This window comes from Embiotoca jacksoni, unplaced genomic scaffold, assembly GCF_022577435.1.
Source record: "Embiotoca jacksoni isolate LCO1_2020_lvr unplaced genomic scaffold, fEmbJac1.0.p SCAF_25, whole genome shotgun sequence".
NCBI classification, from domain to species: domain Eukaryota; kingdom Metazoa; phylum Chordata; class Actinopteri; family Embiotocidae; genus Embiotoca; species Embiotoca jacksoni.
The window spans coordinates 5230291-5257766 of NW_027185376.1; the positions used below are offsets into that span (position 1 = coordinate 5230291).

Genomic DNA, 27476 nt, shown 5'->3' on the forward strand with positions numbered 1-27476 from the left:
AAAATAAACCTGCCATTACAATTTTAGACCGTTCATTTCTTTGTCAGTGGGCAAACTTACAAAATCGACGAGGGATCAAATAATTATTTCCTTCACTGTGTAGTCTATGGTTCTGCCTCATTTGCTCTTTACACAAACTGTTTAGCTCGAACGTGATTGGTCGATACAACTCCAACTCCGAACGGTGACCAAAACGTTTCCCGTAACAAACTCTTGTCCCATTGCCACAGATTCGGTGTTGTAGATATCTTGAGTGTGGAGATTTACTCGATTGCCGAGGGGCTAAAAAAATTAGAGGCTGAAACGGGAGCAGGACCAATCGGAACGTGAGAAAAGGGGTCCCACTTGAGATTTTAAACAATGAGATGTAAACAGGACACGAGTGATTGTGAGTCGCAGTGGTGAACAATGGTATTGTGGTCTGCACTTCTGCTTGATGAATGGGTGTTTTTAGTGCCACAGGAAGTCACGACTATATAAGGGCTCTGTGGCCGACGCCCCCAAACCCTAATTGGCACGTGCAGAAAGACTTCTGACCGCAGCCACGGGGTGAGGTGTGGGGGTGTTTAGAGGCCAAAAAACACAGGAGCTGTGGTGTCACCGTCCTCGCCACCTCACGGCCTTCGAAGGAAAGAAGAACGTAGCACCTGATGTGTTTTTACAGGCATCATCATCATCATCATCATCATCGGATTAATCTATTGTAATCACCGTCGTGTGCAATTTGGTTCTGGTCCGCTGACTGTCTGATCTGATAAACGTTTTGGAGCAGAGCACCCCCGAGATTAAACACCGCGTTTCACATGTACGCTGACGCCCTTAACGAGCGCTGCCTGCTGCTTAATGCTTCACAGACGCACTCGCAGATCTGGTTCTGGGTTTTTGTTCCAGTGATTTTGTTTAAGTCCTTTTCTTATAATAAAATGACCTCTGCTCATCTCACCGGGAGGACTGATGCTCCTGTTTCCCTGAGGGAGGGAGGGAGGACGGGAGGGAGGGAGGAGTGCTGGGGGGAGAGGAGGAGTGATGATGGATGGAGGGAAGAACAGTTCGAGGCTGAAGTTAGAGTTAGAGGCGCTGCAGACAGACAAATAGCAGCAGAGAGAGCAAGACAGACTGGGAGAAGTGAATCAAGTTAAATTAGGTGAGAAAGTGTTGGAAAAGTACCATTTTTTTTATTTTTTTATTTCAGAGATCTTACTGTAACTTTTTGGATTTAATTTTGACCATAACTTCGATTTATGTTCATTTATTTTTTTTTCTGGTCAGATTTCTTCACAGTTTCTTTTGGTCTTTTTTTTGGTGTTTTTTTTCTCTTTATTTGATTTGCTCTGTGCCTGCTTCCACACTTTTAGACCTGTGTGTGTGAGTGTGTTTTTGATGTGTGTGTGTTTGTGTGTGTGTGTGTGTGATATAGTAAACCATGGAGCTGGACCATTTAGGTGGCAGCGGGGTTAAACCCGAGAGGGGCAGCAGTCGTCTCTACAAGATAGCTCTGGCCATGTGTGTGTGTCTCTGTGCTGCTCTGCTGCTTGCTCTCATACTGGGTAAGTTCGCACCACACACACACACACACACACAAATACACATTTTCCCCTCATGCTACATTATAATTTGTAAGGAACCTGATGTATGGTACAGTCATGCAAGCCGTCCTCAGATTATAGTACATGCAGACTGTAAATAACCCACCGAGCACCCCGGCGGGAGGAAAAAGGTCTTGGAGGAGAGCTCGCGGGTAATTTGTGTCAAACTATTTTTGGGTCATGTAAGGTTTCGCGAACGCCCACGCGCACACGCAAAGAGCCTCGTCGTCTCCCGAGTGCACGATGGGAGACAGACTGGACTCTGGGGGGAAAAGACGGAAAGGACTCACTCGGGTGTTTGCAGCAGAATGCAAAATTAAATTAGCAGGGGAAATGTGTGGCAGAGGGTAAGCTGCGTCTGGTTATTTATTTATAGATGGCAGAGCACATTAATTAAGTCTTGACTCCTTCAGAAATGTACAGGTCACGTAGAGACAAGAGACCCAGTAGTCCAGCTAGAAAACAAGATATTCACATAACAGGTGACGTGTAAGTCAATGTTTTTTAGCACCCTTTAACCAGAAGGAAATATAATTATGTATAAATGAAGCTCAAAATAATGGGGAAAAAAAACCAATTGCACTTTAGGAGTGCTGTATGCAGTGCACTTCATTATTTGCAATCAGAGTGTTTTTTTCTGGATGTTTCCTGTTGCCTAATTGTTCGATCCGAGTTTGGCTTCCCCTCCTCTTGTTTTGTAAGTATAGAAATGAGAAGTTGTGGGGTTTTTTTTGGAGGCGGTTTGGTGCGGAACTTTTTCTTGGATGGAACAATTGGTTTTTTTTGTATTTTTTTTTGTTTTTTTAATGCTTTAGTTTCAGATTATTTCACATCTGGAGTTTGTTTTCCAGATGTTTCCTGCTGACTGATTGTTCAATCCAAGTTTTTCTTTTCTGTTACGAAACAATTGTGTTGTTTCTGGCAGCTTCTCTTATTTTCCCGGAGTTGTTTTCAATTTTACCTTAAAGCACCTCTGTGGTGGAGCCACATTCCCAACAGAGATTACTTTTACCCGATCAATCAAAAAAAAAATTTAAAAAAAAAAAATCCTAATTTCAAGATAAAGTCAGTACCAGGATGCTAAGAAATGGTTCCGTCCTCCGTATGCTTAAACGTTGGGTTTGTGAAGAAATCATTTTGAGAAATATGTTAATTCGCTCCGTCGTCCGTGAGATCAACGAGAAGATCGATTCCACCAATCGAGGCTCAAGCCAGGAGACAGTTAGCCTAGCTTAGCATATACACGCTAGTCTAAACAGCTAGCCTAGCGGTTTGGTTGCTGAACTGTTTCTTGGGTGGAAGCAGTGACCTTCTTTTTTTTTTTTTTTTTTTTTTTTTTTTTTGTATTTGTGCTTTTAATTTCACGTGCTAATTCGTGAGCTTTAGAGGTGCCAGTGAGCAGATTTTGAAAACTTAGAATTGATGCTAAGCTAGGCTAACTAACTTCAGCTTCTTATTGTCAACCACTCAGATTTCTCCAAAATGTCAAATTACTCCTTTAAGACTTTTATGTGGACTGCTTCAGTGGCTTCGATAGCGTCGGTATCTTCAGTGCTGCGAGGATGGTCGAGGCTTGGGAGGGTGCGTGTGCTTCTGGGGTGGGGTAAGTATTGTTTTTTTGTTTTGCTATTGTGGGAAGTCAGCATTCTTGTGGTGGCATTGAAGTGTAATTATGTTACGTGCCTGTGTACGCAGTCCCCCACGCACTCACCCTCCTCTCCCGTCTCCAGCCATGCGAACGACCCAGACACAGGAATGCCAAGTGGTTTCTGTCATTCTTTTTTACTTTTTAATGACTTTTGTTTCGAGTGTGACTCTGAAATGATGCGTTTGTCTACACGTGTGTGTGTGTGTGTGTGTGTGTGTGTGTGTGTGTGTGTGTGTGTGTGTGTGTGTTTAAACCCCCTGTGTATGGGTGTCTGATGGAGCCGTCATGGAGGGGGGGGGGGGGGAGTTGTTGAGTTTGTTCCAGGCCAAGCATATCACTCAGGGTTGACACCGTGTGTGTGTGTGTGTGTGTGTGTGTGTGTGTGTGTGTGTGTGTGTAGGCGTGTGTGTGTGTGTGCGCATGCACGCATTTGTGCAAAAAGTGGCCTCGAACGTTGGGCGACCCTCACATGCAGCTCTCAACCAGACAACAAGACCAGCGGACCGCAAAGGTCAGACGTTTTGCGTCGCAGCTCCGTAACGCTCCGCTCATCCGTTCACAATGGGGGATGACGGTTTCTAAATCTGTCAGCCGTGCGCAGCCACAATGCACACAGCGCTGGTTTCCACCCTGGCGGTTCGAGAGGCAGGCCTCTGCTCACCTTTGCGGAAGTGGAAGCCAGATGAGTAAACCTGCGTTTTCACTACGAGTAGCGTCAACAAGCGGGTGGTTTATTCTGCCTTTCTGTGGTTTTTCTGATTACTCACGACCGACAGACGTAGTTGCTGCTCTGGAAAGTTCTCAAGATTTGCTTCTGACTTGATAAATAAACTTTATTCGCAAGGGATATCACATTTTTAATTTCTGACATGCCTAAGTGCAGACAGGCATATCTGTTTACTGTCCGAGCGGCCGCCAGCTGTATCAGCCGCACTTCGGTCTGTGTTTGACCCGTTTTGATGAAGTGTGGGATGTGGGAACGTCTTTTACTTCACTCCCCTCCGATAACCACTATCATTGTGAGTAATTATTGCATAACCAGTGGCGTAGGAGGTATTCAGAGTCTTTCCTTTGGTAAATGTAGTAATACCGCACCGTAATTGTAAGACATTGCAGTGAAACTATAACTGAGCTACTATCAGCAAAAATTCAAGCCTTAAAAAGTGCTTATTATGAAGAACAGATTGTTTATACCATATTAATCCAAACTGGCTTTTTATCACACATGTAAAATGTACATTTTATTGTTTATGTTTCTGTCTTATGAGCCTTCTCAGAGACTTTTTAATTTTGTTCATTTTCAATGTGAAACTATTTGTTCAGAAAACATAATTGCATTGTTTTTCCCAGAGTTGAGAACAAGTAGCCGTTCAACTGAAAATGTAACCCACAAATGACAAACATTTGTTTTCAGCCTCTCAAATGTGCAGATTTTATTTGGTCTATTATAACATTAAACTGAATTATTTTAGGGTTTAATTTGATGTTTAAACAAAATACGCAATTTAGCACATTTCGTCCCCCATTCTGGTTGAGTTTCTGTCGAACAAACCAATAGGTTGCACAAAATAACATTCACAGTTCTGGTTGTGGAACCAGTTCTGTTGGAACCACTCGGGGAACCACTCGGGGAACCACTCGGGTGAACCAGCCTGCACTTCCACTAATTTGTAGGAGATCGCAAACAGTTCTGCGTCGGTTGGAAATACTCTCGGTCGTGACTTTACACTTCGGTCCTCGAGCTTCAACGTCGGCTCTTTTCCTCTTCCTCAGTCTCTGAAAAGTCCAGTCAGGAGGAGTTCTGTCTGACCCCAGAATGCATCGAAGCAGGTGAGGAAATACGTTTTCTTGGGTTTGAGTGTAAAATATATGAATTGTGGCCCGAGTTATTTTGGCGCTTCAAGGTTGTTATTGAAACTTCTTTTCTCGTCTCCGTAGCGGGGTCTGTTCTAAGTAAGATGGACCGGTCCGTAAACCCCTGCCAGGACTTCTACAGCTTCTCTTGTGGAGGTTGGTTAAAGGAGAACCCGATTCCCGAAGACTCGTCCTCGTACGGCATCTACCCGTGGCTGCGGCAGCACGTCGACATCCGACTCAAAGGTGCGCTCGGCCTTACATTTCTCATCGACGCTCGTCCTCGTCAGCCCTCCGTGAGAGTAGACGTGAACAAAACTTGACTCAAAAGAGGTTTTAAACATAACGAATGAAAAGCCAAAGAAGCGAGCTTTTCCGTTATCGGTCTGTCAATAGACGCCGCTTAACGAGGTCAAAGATCTTCATCTATTGAAAAGTTGGGTTTTTCGAAAGCGCAGCACTCCAGATTCATGAAGAGTGTTTTAAAAGAGGATAAAAATCAATGCAGCAGATCCAGGCACATAACCTTTTTTTTTTTTTTTAAATTTCGTACATTCCTCTTGCAACTCGACAATACGGTTGAGTTTGTTGTGATAGCAGCGGCTAATGTAGCCTTGAGCGGAGATGATGAGCAGGCTGCAGAGGTCAGCTCACTTCTTTCTAACTACACACCTTTTGGATTTTTTTAAATGGTAGATTTTAAACCAACTAAGTCCCATTTGTCAGATTTCATGCAGCTACCTCCGGAACCACTAAAGACTTTTTCTTTTGAATTTTTTCACATATGCAGTAGCGCGCAGGCTTTTGTTCGTAAAATCGTTCTTAAATTATTATTATCACTTACTCACCAGGCAAGACTTCACTTGTGTCCATTTCATTTCACAAGACCGACCAGGGCGTTTGTTACAACTGAAACAAAAAAGAAAAGCACATAAACGCTAAACGTCCAAACATTTTTTCATTCAGTTAATTATTGCAGCTGCAAAACACAGATTGTTTTTGTCTGCCAGAGTTACTCGAAGCTCCTTCAGACGCTGATGAACTGCAGGCTGTGACCAAAGCCAAGATCCTCTACCGCTCCTGTATGAATGAATGTAAGTCTGACACATACACACGGGTTTGTATATGGGATTTGCGGGAACTGTGTTTACATGATGTCTCAACTAGCCCCAAACCGAGCCTGACTCCCAACACTTAAAGCAAAATCTAAATAAAGTCCGACCCTCAACCCCTGAAAGCAATTCTTATCCAGTCGAAACGTTCTCACAGAGATACTGTAAGCACACATGATAGTGATAGTACGTAGTAGAGATTGGTTTATTCAACTGTATGACAGATTCAGGTCATTGCAGAAGCAGCAAGATACGCGAGGGGAACAATTTAGAAATAGCACGCCTCAACAAAAAAAAGTCAAAAAATAGGAAATATCAGTAAAGACTGAATGTAATCATGTTTTTTTTTTGTGCCTGTTAAATATAGCTGTGCTGGAGGGGATGGACGCCAGGCCGATGCTGAAGACGCTGAAGCAGCCCGAGTTTCGGTGGCCGGTCGTGGGGGATGGGCTCGGCGGGGAGTACCAGTGGTCTCAGAGTAAGTGGAGCCTCCTGAAGACGCTGGCCGAGATGAGGAATCAGCACAGCAAGAGCGTCCTGATCCGCCTGTACGTTTCCCCCGATGACAAAAACTCCTCGCTCTACATCATCAAGGTCAGACATCCGGAGATCACTCCTTGTTGTTAAAAGACTGGATGCGAGTTGACATTTACGATTTGACATTTTGATGACTAGTCAGACTCATAACCCCCAAAGTCCAACCGCAAATCGTCCATTTGACATTCTGATTTCTGTACCGATAAAACTAAAACGACGTGTCATGTTGATTAGTGAGATCGGGAAGATTTTGTTGATTTCTATAGATACGTGAGGGTGTTTAAAATAAGTGCGTTTTCAGTCTCTTGTGGAAGGCGGTCATGGTGTGTTGCTCTTGTTATTGCTGGACTCAGAAACGTACAGAAATTGGTCCGAGTGCTATAAAGTGCAATACCACCCAGGGCCACTAGGGGTCGGCTCCAAAAAGCCTCTGGGCTCCATGGGTCTCCCATTTAACTTCTCTCATGAAATACAAAGTCAATCAAGTTTTTTCTACAAGTCACAATGGTGTCATTTGCCAAAGCCAGTTCTGCTTATACATTTGCTGGCGGTCCATCTGGAAATAATCCCGTCATTATTTAGATATTAGGCCTAAAACAAATGCGTTATTTTGAGGGAGGGTCTGTTTGATTGACAGGCCTGTGGCGCAGTCAGGTTTCTTTTAAAGGTGGGCGGGGCATAGTGCCCTCGGGTTCCCAATCGTATCGAGTCAAATCTCTCTCTAAGCTCGTTCAAATACGGTCACTTCTGGCTCCAAAGCGGCAAAATGCCGAACTTCAGGCTTCAGAACAGCAGTTCACAAGCCGTTAGCGTCACCGTTGGAAAAATCAAGAAGATGCAAAAGATAAACACGCAGAAAAAGGTGTAACGGAGGTTTATTCCATCATAAAAACATTGTGAAGCATGAGATGAAAAAAAAACAACAACAAAAAAAACAGTAGTATTGAAATGTAGGCAGAGACGGATTCAGTGTCAGTGCTCGGTCACATCTTTTGCAGGTGTCTTTTCTTTTTTTTTTTTGTTGCTGCAAAAAGTTACACGGTCAACAAAGCATGAACAGCAGCCAAAGCTAACCCGTGTTCTCTGTCTCCATGCAGCTCGATCAGGCGTCCTTGTCTCTGCCCTCCAGGGAAGACTACATCACCAACACTTCCTCCGCTCAGGCGGTGAGTTTCTGCCTCACCGTTCACACATCTCGCACTAAAAACACACTTCCTGAAAAACAAAAACACTTTTCGGCACTGGTATATCTCAACATTACCTTAAATGGCACACAGTTATAATTAAAGCTTTTAATTGTAGAAGAGGCAGCTGAGACTGATTGCTCCCGTAATATCTGCTTCATTAAGTCAGAATAACAAAAAAAAAAAAGCATCGAGTATGCGGTGGCGATTAATTTTTCTCAGCTGGAAACTCATTGTCATGCTGTTAACACACACTTTCAGTTTTACTCTTCTATCTAACAGAAAATATTATCCTTCATAACTACAGATACATACAGTACTGTTGGTTAATTATTAGCTTATGCGAATATTTGATAAGTGATCTTGGATAATCAAATAAAAACTTGTTATTAATTTTCACAATGACAGACTTTAGCATTTGACTAAGTTGATATTTTTACAAAAGTTAACAGTGCAGTACGTTGGAAATATTGATAATTAGAACCGCTTTTATTCATTTTTCTATTCTGTGTTTTGAATTAACTATTTAAAAAAAAAAACTTTTTTAATAACCTTTGAGTGTTTCTGTTCGGTAATTATCCAGTTTCACATGACACATTTGCACTGTTATTCAGCTTAGTTTTCTTGATTTTAGTTAAATTAGTTTTCACATATTAGTTTTTACTTTTAATAAAGAGTTTTGGGTTTCTTAATTTCTAGTCAAGCTGTAAGTGTTAATAAAGCATTTAGAAATGGATGAAGTCAAGAGCTAAAGAGTGGAGGATTATCCAGCAGCCGTCAGCACAAAAGTTGTTCTTATTTAATCTATTAATTAAAAACGTATGATCCCTTTAGAAATGCTGCCCTGTCAGAAAGTGGTACAGATTTTGATTTACCCATATGACTCTATTTTGAAGCCAGTGTTTGAACTTAAATACAGCATTTAAGAAAATTGTATTTCTTAATACATACATATTTGAGGCAGTACTGGTGTATGTGGGTGCAAACATGAGGGCTTGGTTGATGTCCGGTGGCTTACAGCGATGAAAGAATAAAGGACATTTTTCTTTGGGTTTTTTTTCTGCCTCCGTCTCTCTCTGCAGTATCGCGCGGCCTTGCTCAGTTTGATGGTGGACGTGGCTGTCATGCTGGGCGCCCCGGAGAAAACAGCTCTGACCCAGATGGAGAAGGCTCTCGCCTTCGAGACCAAAGTGGCTCATGTAAGCGCGTCACGTCGGACAGATCCTAATCTCGCTTAATGTGTGTAAAATTAATTATCGGGCCTCCGCGGGTCGGTGGGCCGGTTAAAACGCAGCTTCATCGAGTGTGAAACACGATGCTGATTCACCGGCTTCGACCACAAGGGGGAAAAAAAAAAAGAAAGAAAAAAAAGGGGGGAAATAATTTTCATGTGCCGATGACGTTTCTCGCTGTGTCTGCAGATCCTGATTCCGTATGAAAACCGCACCAGCGAGAACATGTACAACAAATACTCGCTGTCTCGCCTGCAGCGCTCCATACCGCAGGTACCTCAAATACACCAACGACACGTCACCAGAAAGAAATCAAATCCGTTAACCTTCGTTCTTTTTGAAAAACACATCACGGTACCGTACGGTCTTGTTTTTAGAGGTCTGCGTAAAAACAAAAGTGTGTATCGGTTGAATATTACATTGTGTTCTTCTTTTCATGGACTCACGACTGGACCACAAACACGACTGGACATTTGCTTTCTTTACAAAAGTTAGAAGAGAAGATCATGATGTCACGTATATATATATATATATATATATATAAATATGTCAGTACTGTCGGCATTACTATGCTTAGCTCAGCACAAAAACTGAAAAAGGGGACACGGCTCCGAAGTAACACCTTAAAGCTCGTAAGTAGCTCACTACTTGTTTAGTCACACTTTAGTCAAAGTGTGAAAATCAGAGGTGTTGATCTCCTCATCCAACTCTGCAAAATGTAGTTAAAAAAAACAAAAATCCCATTAAAAGTAAAAAAAACAACAAAAAAAAACTATTTGATTTCTGTAATTATGGTACAACTAAGAGCATAGAAGTACATTTTAATAAAATTGTATACAAAAAAATAAAGCACAACTCTAAAGGAGATCCTGAAGGAGACACAACAGGTGATTTGGATCATTGAAAAATATCATTCAACAACAAAAATTCATTCCCTTCATTAAGTTCTCCTCCGTCTGTCTGCAGTTCGACTGGTTGGCTTTCGTAAAAGCTGTGGTGGAGTCGAAAGGCGATCCGGTTCGGTCCGTCTCCTCGTCGGAGCACGTCATCGTCCGAGCTCCGCAGTACTTCAAGGACCTCGTGAAGCTCATTAACGCCACGGATCCCAGGTACGGACACGCACTTCCGTCTTTGTGAAATAACAGCTCATAAAAGGTTTCATAAAACACACCAAGCACGCAAATACAAATGAATAATCCTCTTCTCTCCTCCTCAGTACTTAAAAAAAACACACACACAAAAAAAAACAAAAAAAAAGTGAGTAAAGTTATTATCCTACACATGCATCGAGTGAATCCGGCCCTGTAATTACAGAAACACTCAACAGGAACGACGTCTGTTATACCGTAATTCCCCAAATGCCTAACGTGTCTTTCAAATATTAACGTCGCTGTTTTGTTTCGGCAAACAAATCCATCAAATCCTCACGACTGAATATTTGGCTCAAAATAGCAAACTGCTGGGTTTTTTTTTTTTTTTTAGTCCTACAAGCCCCGAACAAAATGTCCTCAATCCCAAGGTCTGAAACTCAGCCTGGTCCTCACAGAGATACATGTACAGGCACACACACACACACACACGGAAGCTCGAGGGCTCCCGTCGCTCAATATAAGTATTTTATAATGTATAATGAGATTATATTTAATTAATCTCTCTCTCTCTCTCTCCAGGACGGTAGCTAACTACGTCCAGTGGAGGACAGTCTTTTCTCGGATCACGACTCTGAGCCGTCGTTTCCTCTACAGATACCTCGACTACGCCCGGGTTGGTGCACAAAGCCTTTTCCAATATCTATGTCCATATGCGGGTCACGTTTACATTCTTACGTTAAACTGAAAGGATTTTAATTCTCCTTCATGAATTGATAAAAAAAAAAAGAAAGAAAAAGACTTGTAGCCGTTCCAGTTTCTCTTATTTTACTTCTTGTGCGCAAATTGAACAAATCCGGTCTAAATTATACCATCAAGTTCCATATATACTTATATTTCTTGCTTGCTGTTGCTTTAATTTTAACATTCACAATAGTTTTATTTCATCCTGAAGTTTTCTATTACTGCTATTCACATTTTTAAGAGGAGCTGACGTGAGTGAATATATACGAGGGACCAAATGTTTTTTTGCTCTTCTTTTTGTTGGCAGATTTATTTCTTTAGTCTATAACTACATAGTTTATTCACCAAGCTATAAATCAACCACAAAATTAATTTCCCTAAATGTGCCCACAGACTACACCGACAGATGACTGTTTAACTGGATGTTTCCCAACTCTATACAGTCTTCAGAAATACAGGATTGTGTTCTTGTCTTTATAATATCGTGGTTTTTTTTCAGTCAGTTTATATGTAATTTGATGTATTTGTACTTGTAGCTGAAGGTTTGGTGGATATTCTATAGGCAGAATATTTTTGCCTCTATATTTAAATTGAATTTCTTTTTGTCCAACAAATAAATAGGCTTCAAGATTTCAGTATTTTTGGAGGTCCATTTAACGGAAAGGAATTTGAACATCCAAAAACAATAATAATAATAATAAATTAGAGGGCGTACTTTTGGTTTTTAGTTAAAAAAAATTTTAAAAAAAAGACTTCAGGTGAATTTCAAGTTTTTTCAAGGTCAATCACGAGAAGTGTTTTTGTGTATGTGCGTAATGTCACTTCAACAACACAAGCAAGACGACTTCTTCATACCCTGCTCGAATTAGTATGTCGTGTGGAACTGGGACGCAGTTTTAACCTCATAAATATTCAGCTTACATCTTCTCTGCTTGACTAAATCCAAATCACTAGAACTTGAAGATTTGTCAGTTTCTTCCAAGCTGTTTTTTTTGTTTGTTTTTTTTTGGTCCCCAAACATGACTGTAATCATGGAGCGCTGAGATGTGAAGTTGAGTACGACTTTTTAGTTTTTCTATTTTTACCACCATGTATGAATTATGAAGAGATCGGCGTCCCGGTCTGAAGCGACCCTACGTGGGGTCCTAAACAAAGAGTTTGTGGAGGAAGAGGACGATGTCACCTTGCATCTCTTTCTTTCCCCAGGTAACCACGGGAACCACCTCTCTGACCCCGCGCTGGGATAAGTGCGTTAACTACGTCGAGAACTCGCTTGTTTACGCCACCGGGCGCCTCTTCGTCAACACGCACTTCCAGGAGGACAAGAAGCTCATGGTGCGTGTGGTTCTCCCCCCGACACGACAATCGCACTCTTCAATTTCGGGGGTTTTTTTGTGTCGCAAATGCGCGCGTCGAAGCGTATTTTGTCCGCGCCGCCTTGAGACGATGTCAGGCAGTTAACGTTGTGTTTCTATGGCGATGACTCCCATTTGAATCTTGCGCGTCTTTAATCCGCTTCTCAGATGGAGGAGCTGATCGACGGCATACGTTGGGCGTTCATCGACATGCTGGAGAAGGAGAACGAATGGATGGATCAGGAAACGAAGGAGAGAGCCGTAGATAAGGCAAGAACCGACATCACCGTGTTCATATTTATCTTATTTCCTCATATTTCCTCCGTCCCGTCTCATCCCAGCTGCTCTCAAGGTCTCAAATATAAAAAAAACAAAAACATTTTCCTCTCAAATCTAAATTATAACAATTAAACCTAAAATGTTTGAATTCGGGACACAATTTTTTTTAACAATTTCCTTCATGGATAGTTGGCCGTGTTAATAATCTATAGTTAATTAATCGTTGAAAATAAATGCAGATGTTTTTCCATAACGGAGTAGCACAAAAACAGCTGCCCAACGTCCGGGCATAAATTAGATCAAATTCGATGTTTAGCTGACCCCAAATTTAAATTCAGCTTAAGCCTCCATTTTGTTTTGGGGGCCAACAGGGGGTCATCTCCGTTTCGCTTTCAGGTTTGAGTCTTTTTCGAAATATTGAATTAAAACAATCCGAAGCGTTCTTTGTGGCCTAAACCTAAAGAGCTGCAGGGTGCAGCGTGTAAACGGCGGTTTTAATTTGTTAAAAACCTGCACAATGGTTTTTTTTGCAGTTTTCAGGGGACATAATGATGTTTCCTCCAAAACATATTAGATTAAACCGTGAGTAGCATCTACAGTAGGAGACAACAGTCGGGTTGGGTCGCAATAACAAATGTGACCACAGTGACCTAATTAGGAAATCATTTATATTTTGGCCTCATAACTCAATACTTCTTATCGACTTCAGCTCCTGTCATGTTTTAGGACTTGCGGGATAACTGCTCTGAGACATTTTGGATTTAAACCAACAAATAAAAAGTCAAAAAAAATAATTTTTACATTGGAGAACAATTCTGCTTAATTTATCGTCATCATTAACGGCTAATTTACAGGAGAGAGTCTTTAAAATATGAAGTTTGTTCTGTCAGCGTTTTTTGATTTTCATAATGGCACGTCACCGTATCTCTATATCTGTCTTTATATCTATTTATGCTGTAATGGAATAATGTACTTCAACTAAAGAAAAGGCTTTTGATGTTTATGTAAATAATCCATTTAAAAAAAAAAAAAAAAAACCTCTGTCTCTCTCAAGGCTCACGCGGTCCTGGCGAAGGTTGGCTACCCCGAGTTTATTTTGAATGACACCTACCTCAACGAAGACTTAAAGCAGGTTCGTACGGCGGCGAGTTCTTTAAATGTGACCCAAAGACATTCGTGTGCTGGAAGATTGTCGCCCGTTTACCTACGACGCTGCCGTATGTTTAAAAAAAACTATAAAACTCCTCCCAAAATTGAGCTTAAGCTTCGGGTTACTTGCGGAAAAGTAAACTGCGTGCATTTGCGTCCATGTTTTTAGCTGGAGTTCAACGAGAAGGATTACTACGGTAACGTGATACAAACGTTGAAGTTCATCGCCCAATCCGACATCTACTGGCTCCGAAAGAGCGTCCCGCGAAAAGAGTGAGTAGCAACTCGCCGCGCGAGTTTTTGGTTTTTTTCACGTCTTTCGTCGACTCATCATAATGTGTGTGTGTGTGTGTGTGTGTGTGTGTGTGTGTTCGCGTGTGTGTGTGTGTGTGTGTGTTTTGGTTTCAGGTGGTTTACAAACCCGACGACCGTGAACGCCTTCTACAGTTCGTCCACAAATCAAATCAGTAAGATATACGATGGATTTCTGAGACGCATGTTCATTACATTATATATGAATCATTCAGTTATTTGTAGCCAGAAGGGTAAGTATCCGACTAGTATACCCCCCCCCCAAAAAAAATAAATAATAATAATCAGTGTCTAGATTTATTCATTTCTTTATGAAAATGACGCAACCTTTAGCGGGGACGTTCTGTCTGGCCAGAGACACGACCATTAAAATTTATTTATTTTTTTTTTTTTTTTAAATACACTATTTTGATTTTCCTGTTTAGGATTCCCAGCGGGAGAACTTCAAAAACCTTTCTTCTGGGGAAAAGAGTATCCGAGGTGAGATTAAAGAAATGTGACACGCTCCACTGGCAGACCAAAGAAGTGCTTTGCTCCGGAGGAAGTGTGGAGCTCTGAATTAATTACAGGATTTTTCTGCCGTGAGCCTCCTGATAGAAAAACCACATCCTCTGCAGAGTAAAAAAAAAAAAAAAAAATTCTTACTTTTGAGCTTCACAGATCCTGAAACCGACAGTAAATCGGCAAATAAAATAAACGCCCACGTTGGACTGGACTGTGCTAAACCTGCTTTAAATAATAATGAAGGAGGGTTGAAATGTCTTTTTGTTAAAGTCAGATCAACGCTGCTTAGAGTATTTTATTTATATGTGTTATTTAATCTGTAGTATTTTTATTTATTGCAGCTGTGAAAATATGAAATCGTCTTTTTTTTTTTTCAAAAGGGTGTTCAAGCAAACTTCTGTGTGTTTCTAGTGAATACGATGACGGTACCTGACTCGTACAGATATGTCTGATTGACGTCACGCAGTGGCAACAGCACAGTCAAATTCATACAAAGTTTCTTGAGGCTTCGTGAGAAGCTCAGTCACTACAGCTTCTGAAGCTTCTTTGTGTTTCCTTTTTATTGTATTCTTTAATCCGCCTGCCGATTTGTCGTCAACATTGCACTTTTTTTTTTTTTTTTTGATCGTTTAAACAAAGAGTTTGTGAAGGAGGAAATTAGCCTCTCGGGCTGGCGAGCTGTCAGCGACGGCGTTTCTAAGCTTGATTGCGAACGTTATAATAAGTTCCCGCAGCGATTTCACCGAAATGGATCATTTCTTTTCCACATTATTGAGCTGATTTAAATGCCGGTCTGACCGGAGTTCATTTCTAACCGCCATCCTCTTTGTTTCCAGATCTTTAAGCTACGGCGCCATCGGCGTGATCGTCGGACACGAGTTGACGCACGGCTTTGACAATAACGGTAAAAGCAGGACAGAACGGTCGTTTTACGCGAGGGATTTTTTTATTTTTTTTATTTAACACGCTAAATGACGCGGTTGGTTCATTGTATTGTGCTTTTTTTTTTTTTTTTCCCCCCGAACAGGTCGTAAGTATGACAAAAATGGCAATCTGGACCAGTGGTGGAGCAACTCGTCTGTAACGGCGTTCAACGAGAAGACCCACTGTGTGATTGAGCAGTATAACAACTACTACTGGGGGGAGGCGGGCCTGAATGTAAGAAACCAGGAAATTAAATCTGTCCCATTTTACATGACTGAAAAAGTAGAAGGATTTTCCGCTCAGAAAAAAAGCATTAACAGTGAAAAATGTCTTTTCAGAAGTCGAGAGGTCTTTGAATAAATCCACTCTGCATGTCAAATTTTTCAAGCTGTCTTTGTCACTTTTTTTTTTTTTTTTTTTTTTTTTTTTTTAAAGCGAGAGTCTCTGCTTTGTGTTTTGTTCTGTAGGTGCGCGGTAAGAGGACTCTGGCAGAAAACATCGCAGACAACGGAGGGATTAGAGAAGCGTTCAGGGTAACGATCCGCGATCCGAGACAGGAACTCCAAAAAGGAGTCTCCGAATAGAAAAACATTTTTCTCAGGGAGGTCCTTTTGACCTAATGTACAAGAACCGACTCGTTACCTGTAGTCCGTGTGACTCACAATGGGGTGTGTGTGTGTGTGTGTGTGTGTGTGTGTGTGTGTGTGTGTGTATAAAAGGACTTGCCTCTTTCAGATGTCACATTTAAAAAAAAAAAAAAAAAAATAGTCCAACTGAGAAAACTTTTTGTGTTTGTGTTTGTGTAGGCGTACAGGCGGTGGGTGGATGAGAGCAGAGGTGGTGCGGAGGAGCCGCTGCTTCCTGGAGTCGAGCTGAACAACAACCAGCTCTTCTTCGTGAGCTACGCACACGTAAGGACACGCACAAGATATCGTTGTTGTTTTTTTTTCTCAATGCCACCGCCCGCTCGTCCGATACGAGCGATTTTCGTGTCGTTTCCCTGGAGGACTCTGGCATTTTGTTTGGGCTGAGTAGGGGAAAAGCAAAAGGCTGATGTTTCATTTGACGGTTTGACACGCGGCAAACTGACAAGTTATCGGGGGGGGGGGGGGGGGGGGGGGGGGGCCTCGCACGAGCGAAGCGAAGCGGTGTTGTGGGCGGATGAATGCCGCGCTGATCTAATTCAGGCTGATGAGGTCGGACAGAACGATATCCTGGGTGGAGATCCTTAATGCATTTGGCAAAATGGGAGGCTGCTTTCAGTGTTTACTTTTGGTTAAAATGTGAAAAACTAAACGTCAAAATCTCATTTTTTTTGGGGGGGGGAAGGAACCGGCCGGGAAGTCGTACCGGTGGCCCCGTTACGCAATAATACGACTCATAGAGCCACAATAACCACATTGAAGGTAGAAATGAACCGGACGCTTGTTTTGTACTCAATACGCAGTGTTTTCCCCCTTTTTTTTTTTTCATGTTGACCAGTCAAACACAATAAACTAATAATAATAACAACAAACTTTATTTGTACAACACATTACATACAAGAAATGCAGCTCAAAGTGCTTCACGGCAAGAAAATGACGTGCAGTGTTTCACGTGAAAACAGATATAAAGGAACATTTCAAAATATCGGAATGAAATGAGATGCATAAGAAGCAGATCAAATTAAACACAAATACAGTTCAAATATAAAATAAGCAATATGCATTTTTAAGGCGCGATAGTTGAAAGTGCAAGAGAGCTTCAAGAGTAACTAGTTAAAGGCTAAAGTAAAGAGATATGTCTTTAACCAAGCAGCTCTTCTTGCCGGCAGGATACATAAAGGCTGTTTGAAATGTGCTTCATTTAAAACTTCCTGTATTATTGGATGGAACAGGGAGGTGCAACAATTGGTAGCTCGATTTACACGACGCCATCATTTATCATAAAGCCTGTCACTTACAGTTATGATGTTTGTTTGCTTTTACAGTCAACCAGCACGCAGGTTTGTTTTGATGATGATGAGGATGAGGAGGATGAGGATGATGATGATGAGGATGAGGAGGATGAGGATGATGATGATGATGAGGATGATGATGATGATGATGATGAGGATGATGTGTCGAGGTCGAAGAGTCGTACTTGACTGTAAATGAGGAGATATTTTTGTAATGAATACGTTTAACTGCAGAGAAGTTGCAGGAATTTTGCCAAATTTTGCAGGCAGGGACGAAATGATGTACTTTAACACACACACACACGCACACACACACACACACACACACACACACACACACACACACACACACACACACACACACACGGTCAATTTAATATGTTTGTGCGGTGCAGGTACGATGTAACGCGTACAGACCAGAGGCAGCCAGGGAGCAGGTCCAGAGTGGAGCTCACAGTCCACCGAAATACAGGTGACCACACACACACACACACACACACACACACACACTTACACACTTCCACGGCACCCTTCTTCCACACTGACCTCTACCATCACGGTTACCCTTCAGGGTTATCGGCGCCATGAGTAACTACGAGGAGTTTCGGAAAGCGTTCAGTTGTCCCGAATCGTCCGCAATGAACCGAGGAGCAAAGTCCTGCCGGGTGTGGTGACCTTTGACCTCAACTTGATACCGAACCGGGCTGTTAACGCTGGACGTAGTTATCACGATAAGGGAGCAACGCAAAAAAAAAAAAAAAAAAAAAAGAAGAAGAAGACGCATAACTGTCCTCGTTTGAAACGTTTACATCCCTGAAAACGTCGCGTTTGGGTCAGAGGGGAACATTTTTGAGACTACGGCCATTTTGATTTGGCTAACAAACTCTTGTAATGTTATTCACAGGTATATTTACTGCACGGCCTGCAGTCGATGCATACATTAAATGACCGAAGCCATTTGTAAAGGATCCTAGTTATGGGTTATAGAAGCATTTGTAAAAAAAAACATTTTTACAGGCTGTTTTTTAGTGACTCTTATACCACAGCAGAGCTTCATTATTAGCATCACTGCAAATGTACAACGGCTCCAACTTTTTGTACTCATCAGGAAAATATATCGCAGACGTTACGGCAACTGTAGGACGCAGATACGTCAGGTCGACCTGATTACTGAACACTGTAAACCAAAGATCAGTTCATATTTTCAGCATGAAATCAAGTAAGAAATCAAACTTTTTGTTCTTTTTTTTGGGGGGGGGGGGGATATTGTGATTATACGTTTTCAAAAGGTAAAACGTCAACCTGCTGGAGTATTTGTGAGACTTGACGTGACGATAAACTACCTACGACCGCGCGTGCGGGAACAAAATCTCCTTTTGAGGAGTCAGATTCAGTTCCTCTTGCTCGTCGTCAGACGTTTCTATTCATCTCGATGCAAATGAACTCGCAGGACGACGAGCACTCAAACTTACGCTCTCGTTTGTTCTTTGTGTCTCTTGTCACTAAACTACACACACACACACACACACACACACACACACACACACACACACACACCCCAGCTCTGTGGGTAGCATCTGATGTTGCTCTGGTATAACAGCAGCATCGCACACTGCGTGCTTAATGCCAGAAAATGGGAAGGAAACTACGGCTGAAATGTCTGTCAGTAGTTGCCGATAAGACACGAGATACTTCAAAGATCAGTGTTCAAAGTTTTGTTTTATATATATTTAAATAATTCTCACCAGAAATAGTTTTTCGTTAGTATTTATTTCCCTCCTCCCCTCAGATTTACCTGATTAACTATTGTTTTATTTACATCTATCTGCCAGGTGTGCGGTAAAGTTAACTGATCTAGCTGGGTTACATAGAGCTGACGTTACAATATGTATTTCACGAGATTTGATCAAATAATTATGAAATAAAACAAAATCTTTGGCAGGTAAATTTAATTATGACTAAACTTGACTTAATCCTTAACTGTTAAATTGAGAGTTTCTTCAATGTAAAATAACTTCCAATCCGTTAAACTGGAAGATAAACAGTAGATTAGTTTACTATTTTACACAAAAGTCTTAACCGGCAAAGATATTCTTTAAATTTTCATGGTGCAACCTGATAATAATGTCCACCGATGAAGATAGTAGAATAAAAATAGCATTATTTTAACATCACCCACCTATTTGAACTATAGTGCTCGCGGGTTATTTTTGTAAGATGCTGTCTTTTCGGATAAAAAACTAAATCAGGAAATGTATGAAAATGTGCATGAAATTCCCCCAAACCAAATGTCCCGTGTATTTTCCAGAATGTGTTCATAACGCGATATAAAATGACAAAAAGGCAGCAAATTGTCGAATTTGGATTAGAAGGGAGCTTTTTCTGTTAAACATACACGGCTTTAGGAATTTGTCAACGATCATTATTATTCTCCATTTCTTTCGATACCACGGTACATTATAACGTGTCTTTATCAGCATTTTATTGTTGTTGTCATTACTGTTATCTGCTGGAGTTCATCTTGAAATATAATATTTTTGAAACTTAATGTGATGGATTTTTTTTTTTTTTTTTTTTTTTTACACACAACTTTTCTATGACATAGTTCCAGTACCTTTGTATGCTGTGATCATCACTTGTTTCTGTTGTTTGGTTTCTGTCAAGTTCTAATAAAAACTCTTGAGAAATTACGCTGTACCTTTTGTCACCTCTATAACTTTGCCGTGATTGATACGGGGAGTTGGAAAATGTCGGCGAGCGGTGAGAAGGGAGTTGGCAGAAGGTGGATAAAGAGGCGCTGATGGATGGCGGACAAAACGCATAAAGAGATTGCGATCGCGACTGAAAGCATGTCCATTTATTGATTTATTTATTCCCCACCCCACCCCACCCTCTGGACCGCGCTATTAGACACGCGTACAGCGCATGCATCACATCTCATTCATTTATATCAGCAGTTCCCATGGCAACGTATCCTGTGTTACAGGCGCACGTCCCTGCGTGTTTGCACGTGTGGCCTCCAGTTCATGGCACCCAGCAGGGGGGGGGGGACATTAATGACTTGTATCTGCGGCAACACCAGCGGCAGTCTCATTAATTCACACCAATTACAAAAACAGTCCAGTGCCCCCCCCCCCCCCCAGTCTATTATGGGGTGTTCGTGTGTTGGGTTGATTAACAGAGAGAGTAAGTGAGACGGATGATAATGAGCGAAGATCTGCTTTTACCAGATGTGTAAGCAACATCTGGCCCCCGGCCGCCACTCTTCGGCTTTTACGTTCATCGTCAGCGGCAGCTTCGATCGCTGACGTAGACAAGAACTCTAAAACGACTCCAGTCCGCTTTTTTTTTTTTTGGTCTTTCGCTTACAGTCACCACGGCCTCCTTCTGCCCCGTCTGACATTTTGGCTCCAGGTTTGAGTTCGAAAAATGTTTTGCGCTGTTGTTTTTGTAAATTTGCATGTTAAGATGTGAAATATTAAAGCAAAATAACATTTGTTCCAAATGAATCGGTGCTCAGTCCAACTTTAGGTTGTTGTTTTTTTTAACAGGTTTTCTGAGGAATTTTGTAAAGTTTTAAATCATTTTCAAAAACACAAATACGTTGGACGAAGTTTTAACCACATTTATGATGTTGATTTTAATTTTTTTTTCATTTCAAAAACATCCAAAATATCCTTCGTGAACGTCGCAAATTTGCACTAAACAATAAAATCAGGGCTGAAAACATTAGTTCAAAATGGGGGAAGCTGGCTTATCATAGCTATATGATAAGTTTATTTTAACTGTAAACTCGACCAAGTTTAGTGAGATTCAAGCTTTAAAACGTAGATTTAATTCATTTCTCGTGTCAAACATCACGCTGTTCTTGAAATCGCCCAAATTAGCTTTTCACTCGACCATTTTGCCGAGTCATACTGTGAAACTAACACAAGCTGGGAATTTGTTAGAGTTAATGCTTAATGCCACATATTAAGTGCTTTCTAATGCTTGTGATGTAAAATATCACTTCCTGTTATTATTACTGAAGGTTAGCTCGAAACATTTTGTGGGGGACCAACGACGAGGAATTCAGATGTTTGCTTGCGAAAAAAATACAGAATTATATTAATACATAATACAATACTTCCAATTGCACTGAATGTTGATGCAGCTTACTTGAAAAACTAATATTATATATAGCCTCGTATAAAACTAGTTCAACTTCACATTTGTACTATTTTCATGTCATTAATACTCCGTTTACAAACTTGCATTTCAGAATTTGAGTACTTACAAGCATTTCATATCGGTCACTATGTTTTGATCTGCATGTGATTTGAGCAGATTGGTTTTTATTATCAGGTCGCCTCCGTATGTTTGTGTGTGCAAACCAAAAATCGTGCAGTCATGCCCGCTCGATGCTCCGCGACGGTGAAGCAGTTAATAATGAGCTTGTTGCCTGTCGCTGTGCCATTACATCATCGAATTCTGATAAATCTTACTTTAATGGCCTCCTTAAAAATGACACCTCGGGTGATTAAAGCGCTGATTTGTCGCCCGCATCGCTTCTTTGTTAAACAAAGCCGCGCCGAGTCTGCACACGCGAGTAAATCAAGTCGCAGAGGGGCAAAGATCGAGGCTGAGAATCACTGGAAAATGTGGCGGAGGCGACATGTTTCATTTCTTACTTCACCACAATTGATTTGTATTTTTATATTGTTTCTCAAGGTTCCACGGAGTCAAAACATTCAAAGTGGAAAAAAAAAAATGCATTTCTTAATATTTTTTTTTTTACGTGTAATACAATTTTTTTTTAAAAAAGCTTTGAATGCGACTGATTATATTGGGTTTTATATCTATTTCCTACCACGGAAACTGCACTTGTTATCGCCGAGACAAAGCACAGTTGTTTTCAGTGACATTGTTTTCTCCCCCTGTCAAACATTAACTCTGATAAAGGTCGAGAGACTGAAAGCTTCATTACACTAATTTTCTAAAAGCACCTCGATTGATGTTGAAATAAATCGAGGCCACGAACAGTCGAACGCTTTTGCCGGCTTAAATCTCTCACTCGTCGGTGTGCAAAAGACGATTCTGCCAACAAAATACCATCCAAAGGGAGCGAATCCTGCCAGTCTGGGGTTGGATGTTCTGAGAACTTTCTCGATGTTTCATGATAGTACTGCAGAAATCTCGCTACAAGAAAAAGCTGTAATATATAATTTCATGCGCAGTGTTGTTGCATCAATACAGTAACTGAATTAGCCAAAAAAAAAAACCAGACAATCAAATTCCCTTATTTGAACAGTTTCTCAGTCGAACTTAAATTTTTTTGATCTTTATTTCCCACCCTTACGCGCCAGGATATAAACCACGTCAAACCCAGCAGCAAAGGGCTTCTGAGTGGATGTCAGTTTGCAACATCGTCAGCTCAAACAGCTGCAGCTATTTCTGCAGCCGTGAGCTCAAACATGGACCGATGATCAGAGCAGGGGGGAAAAAAAAAAAAAAAAAAAAAGAAGAAGAAAGAAACCTTTGTCTTCGGTGTCCGCAAAAATTCTCCCAAAGTGGAGGTGATGGAAAAGGTGAACGATCCTATTAGTCAAAAGAAATCACAGCGGTTGATGCTGCTGGTCGACAGATTGTTTCCAGTAATGCAGTTTTGTTTCTGTCCAATAGAGGGCAGAGAAAATATGCCCAAAGCCCTTTTTTTTCAGACGGTGTTGAGATTAAATTTAGGTTTCTTGAGAGGTGAAAATAGATAACACCCTCTGACCTTTTAGCTAATTAGTTTTTTTTTTTTTTTTTTTTTTTCTTCTGGTACTGTTGAAATCATTGGGCCCCTCCCAGTAATATTTATATCAAGCTGGTGTCGCCCAGCTGCCTCAGTCATTATCTGTTTCTGGCTCCTCATCCTGCAGTTGTGAAAGAGGAGCGCGTGATGCCGCATCTATCTGCATTTATCTTCTCTGTTTCTGGCCGGTAACTGTAATCAAATCTTCGGGTCTCTGAGAGGCCATGAAAACGACTTTACTGTCCGTCCCCCCCCGCCCCGCCCCACCCTTCCCCCCCCCCAATCATGACCTCCCTCCTCCATCACAGCATCCTGCCTGGCCTCACGCGCTAATGTCCAAATGACATTTAGGAAATTACAAACGCTGCCGACCACCGGGTGGATGTTGGGACTGGACGGACCGAAGCAGCAGAGAAGATAAAGACGGATAGCTGGGAGGAGACGGAGAATAAATAAAACAAATGAAAAGGTTGAAATGAAAGACGGTTAAGCCGAGGGCCGACGGGACTGACGCGAGCGCGAGCCGGAGCAGACGGCGTGATGGCGCGAAGCGTGACGCGAAGAATGCGAAACGCTCCACCGAGAACGTTTCTTATCAAAACTGTTCGTACCAGCAACGATTTTTCCGCAGTTGCGTTTGTTTTAGCTCACTCTTCTGAAAAAAAACAAAAAACAAATATGGACACTGTTGACTGCTTACAACCAACTCTACTTCATCTAAACGTTAATTACGTAGAACTATCCCGATGGCCTCGTTGTGCAAATTACACTGTTATCACTCGTGGAAAAAAAATTCTTTGATTTTTGTATTTCATGAGAGAATTTGAATGGAAGTCTATGGAGCCGGAGGCTTTTTTTGGAGCCAACCCCCAGTGGCCCTCGGTGGTATTGCAGTTTGAGGCTCTTCCGCGTTGGCCCCACTTTATTAAACCTGGAAGCTACGTCCACTTTTTTTTTTTTGTTTTTTGTTTTTTAATACAGCCTGGATTTGACGTCCGTTCCACTTCCACACAATGTGATTCGTCGATATCCTCGCTCAGAAAATCGTCCTCCTTCCAGAAAAAAGTAGCTTTTCCGCCGTTTAATATTTGTGTTTTGTGTGGCCAAACAATTTTTGAAATGCAAATGAATCGCACGAAAAAAAAAAGTACTTTTATATTGCAACATAAAGTTTTCATTGGACGGAGAGTTTTATATATTTTTTCTTGGGGGGGAATCAAACGTTCTTCCAGTAGCTTCTATCGTCTTCAGAGGACGGTGGATCTTCTGCATCCCAATCGGATGACCGTTGCTGCCCACCAAAACTGGGGGATAGATGGTTAAATAAATAATACACAAGGAGGGGGAAATAGAAATGAAAGGACAGACTCTTTATTAATGGATGGCCTCCACCAAAACAGATGGACTGGGGAGTGTGGAGGGGCGGGAGAGGTGGGAGATGAGGACGGTTGGGCGACGAGCCTTATTCATGAATATCTGCTCTGGCGTCCATATAGATCTCTTTAATAACGGAGGGGGAAGATGGACAGACATGAGGGCAAATTAAATGCACCCGTCCAAAGGTGGGACAGGCACCAAATGACAGCCTGTCCCCCGGTGAACTCTTAAAAAGGTGCTCTCCTCCCGGGCTGCCCGTCCTGCTCCCCTCGTCTGTCCATCTTGCGTGTGCCGTCACGGTGCAGAAGTGTATTTGTTGGCTGCAGTTTTTCAACCCCGGGAGGATGTTCATCTCCTTCGACTCTGCAGGTGCAGAAAATAGCCTGAGCAAAAAAAAAAATACAAAAAAATACAAAATAAGTGGACCAGCTTTCAAAGAACTCGTTCATTCTCTCCACCTTCTTCTTCCCATCCTTCACGCGCCCCGCTCTGATTTCTGTAAATCATTTAGCGACACTAATTAGTACTTTTGTTATCAGAAACTGCCCCGAGCCTCCCTATATCTCTGCAGTCTCTCATTTTCTATTCAGCTCTTCCTTCCTCCCCGGGGAGACGCTTACTCATTCACTCCTTCGCCACTCATCTCTCCCTGGACTGCTAATGGGGATTAAAGGCTAATTGAGGCTTAATTGAATAATGGATTAGAACATGCATGTAGATGTTGTTTCCTTGCATTTTTCCTTTTTTTTATTTTATTATTATTTTTTTTTATGGGAGTTCTTTTTTGGGGAGGGGAGGGTGATCGCGGGATGTGTTTTTTTTTTCAGCAGGCGTCTTCACATCTTGGTTTATCCACTTGTGGATTGAGTGGTTGAACCAGGACATTGTACAGTATCTATTTAAAGGATAGCGCTGATGAATAGTCCTCAAACGGAGTGTTTTTTTGTTGGTCCATTTAAAAAGAAATCTTCCGATTTCTTAAATCTGTTTAGTCATCCGCAAGTTTATATTGCTGTTTGTTTCACGACCGTTTGTGTAATTTATACAAGCAGGAAAACATGCCGGACAGAAAATATACCTTCTTTACAGACTTGGAGGGGGAAAAAACAAACAAACGGAGACATTCAGCGAAGATGCCTCTCGTCACAATTACATCATCTTTATTAAATAAATCAATTACGTTGACTGATAACCATTGCGTAATAAAGATGCGTGTGTGTACACACTGAAACGTAAGATTTTTCTGCCACCGCTCTAAAACACGCGAGCTGTGAATCGATGACCAATGACGGTGCAAACAAGTTATAGTAGCTGAGACCAAAGCACATTAACCTTTTTTTTGTTTTGTTTTTGTAGTTCTTCTGCAAAGCTCGTTGCAAAAGCTAATTTTGTTGGTCCTGTATCATTTCATTTCAATCAATCCAAACGGAAAATCAAGAGAGGGTGAGTGTGTGTGTGTGTCTGTTTTTAATCCAAAACAGCCTTGATTTATGATATCTGGGGAGAAGAAGGAGCCATTAATGGTCCCATAAAAAAAAAAAAACAGAACAAAGCCGGTTTGGCTATGAGATCGCGCAGGTCCAAACACACAGACAGACACACACTGAAGAAGAGTGTGATGTTGGTCTGTCTGCACTCATTATAATCTCCACATCTTCTCCTCCCTCTGCCTTATCCTCTCTCTCGCTCTCTCTCTCTGTCTCCTTTGCTTTTTATGCCACTGTACAGGACACCTCCACACCACAAGCAGATTGGGAGTCAGCAGGTGTGTGTAACAGAGTGTGTGTGTGTGTGTGTGTTTTTTTTTTTTTTTTTTTTTTTTTGGGGGGGGGGGGGGATGGCATCATCATTGCCATAGGAACGGGAGCTTGTGAGAAAGAGCACCAAAAAAAAAAAAAAAAAAAGACAGTAATTTGTCTGGTTTCCGTGGCAACGGGCTACACAACAGCAAACCTCAGGGATACTTAAAGCATCTGCGACAAGGACATGTAATATGAATACATGCGCTAAATATGAAGAGGGTCACACCATCACGTGCTATAAAATCAAATGTGCATTTTTTTTTTTTTTTTATATCCTGCACGAGAAGATACAAATATGTTGTCATGCTTAATCAATTTTATATTTCAATTCCTTTAAAGCTGCAAATATCTCCAAATATTGAGGCTGTGGCATCATAGAGCAACACGTTTGTTTTTTTTTTCCTGTAAATATGATAAAGATCATAGAATCAAATCTAAAGCAGACAACGTTAATGTCACACACACACACAAAAACAACAACCCCACTTTTACATGTGCCACGTCGAGTCAACGCTCTCCGGTACGGTCGCGTGAATGTGGTTTGTTTCTCTGCATCGTAGCGGCGCGGATAAGCGAGAGGCGGGGCGGAGACGGGAGGGGGGTGGGGGGGTTTGGAGCGGGTCGTGAGGGCGGTGCAATCAAAAAAGGGAAAAAGGCAGAGCGAGAGAGAGAGAGAGAGAGAGGAGGGGGTGGGTGGGGGGGGACGGTCCCCGGTTTGAAAGCCGGTAATTACTGACAGACGAATAGGGGCTCCGCCAAAGGCACCGGGGCGATGAGGAGAGGAGAGGACGGACGACAGAAAGCCTTCTGCCGCAGAGGAAACCCAGATTAGGCTGGTTTGACACGCAGCTCCGCCGGCATCCCCCGGTGCGTGCACGGCGCGTCACTTATTCTGCGACTTCTACCCAACCCAACCCCCTCCCCATCCCCAACCCCAACCCCACCCCAACTCCATCCAACTCCGCCACCCATCAGGTTGTTTTGGCGACTTCAAGATGCAGGGCGGAGCTGGGCGCGCGGACAGCCGGCAGGATAACGTCTCGGTCTGAATGCGTCTTCGAGGACCTCCGTCATCGC

At 41.9% G+C, this 27476-nt stretch overlaps 1 protein-coding gene across 1 annotated transcript; it reads left to right on the forward strand.

Moving 5' to 3' along the window:
* Positions 1-1029: 1029 nt before the first annotated feature.
* phex (phosphate regulating endopeptidase homolog, X-linked) lies at positions 1030-20134 on the forward strand. Its single transcript, XM_069159763.1, has 23 exons — positions 1030-1144; positions 1418-1547; positions 5008-5064; positions 5173-5334; positions 6099-6182; positions 6568-6794; positions 7835-7903; positions 9004-9120; positions 9343-9426; positions 10120-10262; positions 10824-10917; positions 12192-12320; positions 12509-12610; positions 13674-13751; positions 13938-14041; positions 14177-14235; positions 14506-14560; positions 15421-15488; positions 15612-15742; positions 15976-16041; positions 16315-16419; positions 17840-17916; positions 18016-20134. The coding sequence occupies exons 2-23, from the start codon at positions 1424-1426 to the stop codon at positions 18116-18118; spliced, it is 2238 nt and encodes a 745-aa protein (XP_069015864.1). The 5' UTR covers positions 1030-1144; positions 1418-1423; the 3' UTR covers positions 18119-20134.
* Positions 20135-27476: the final 7342 nt, after the last annotated feature.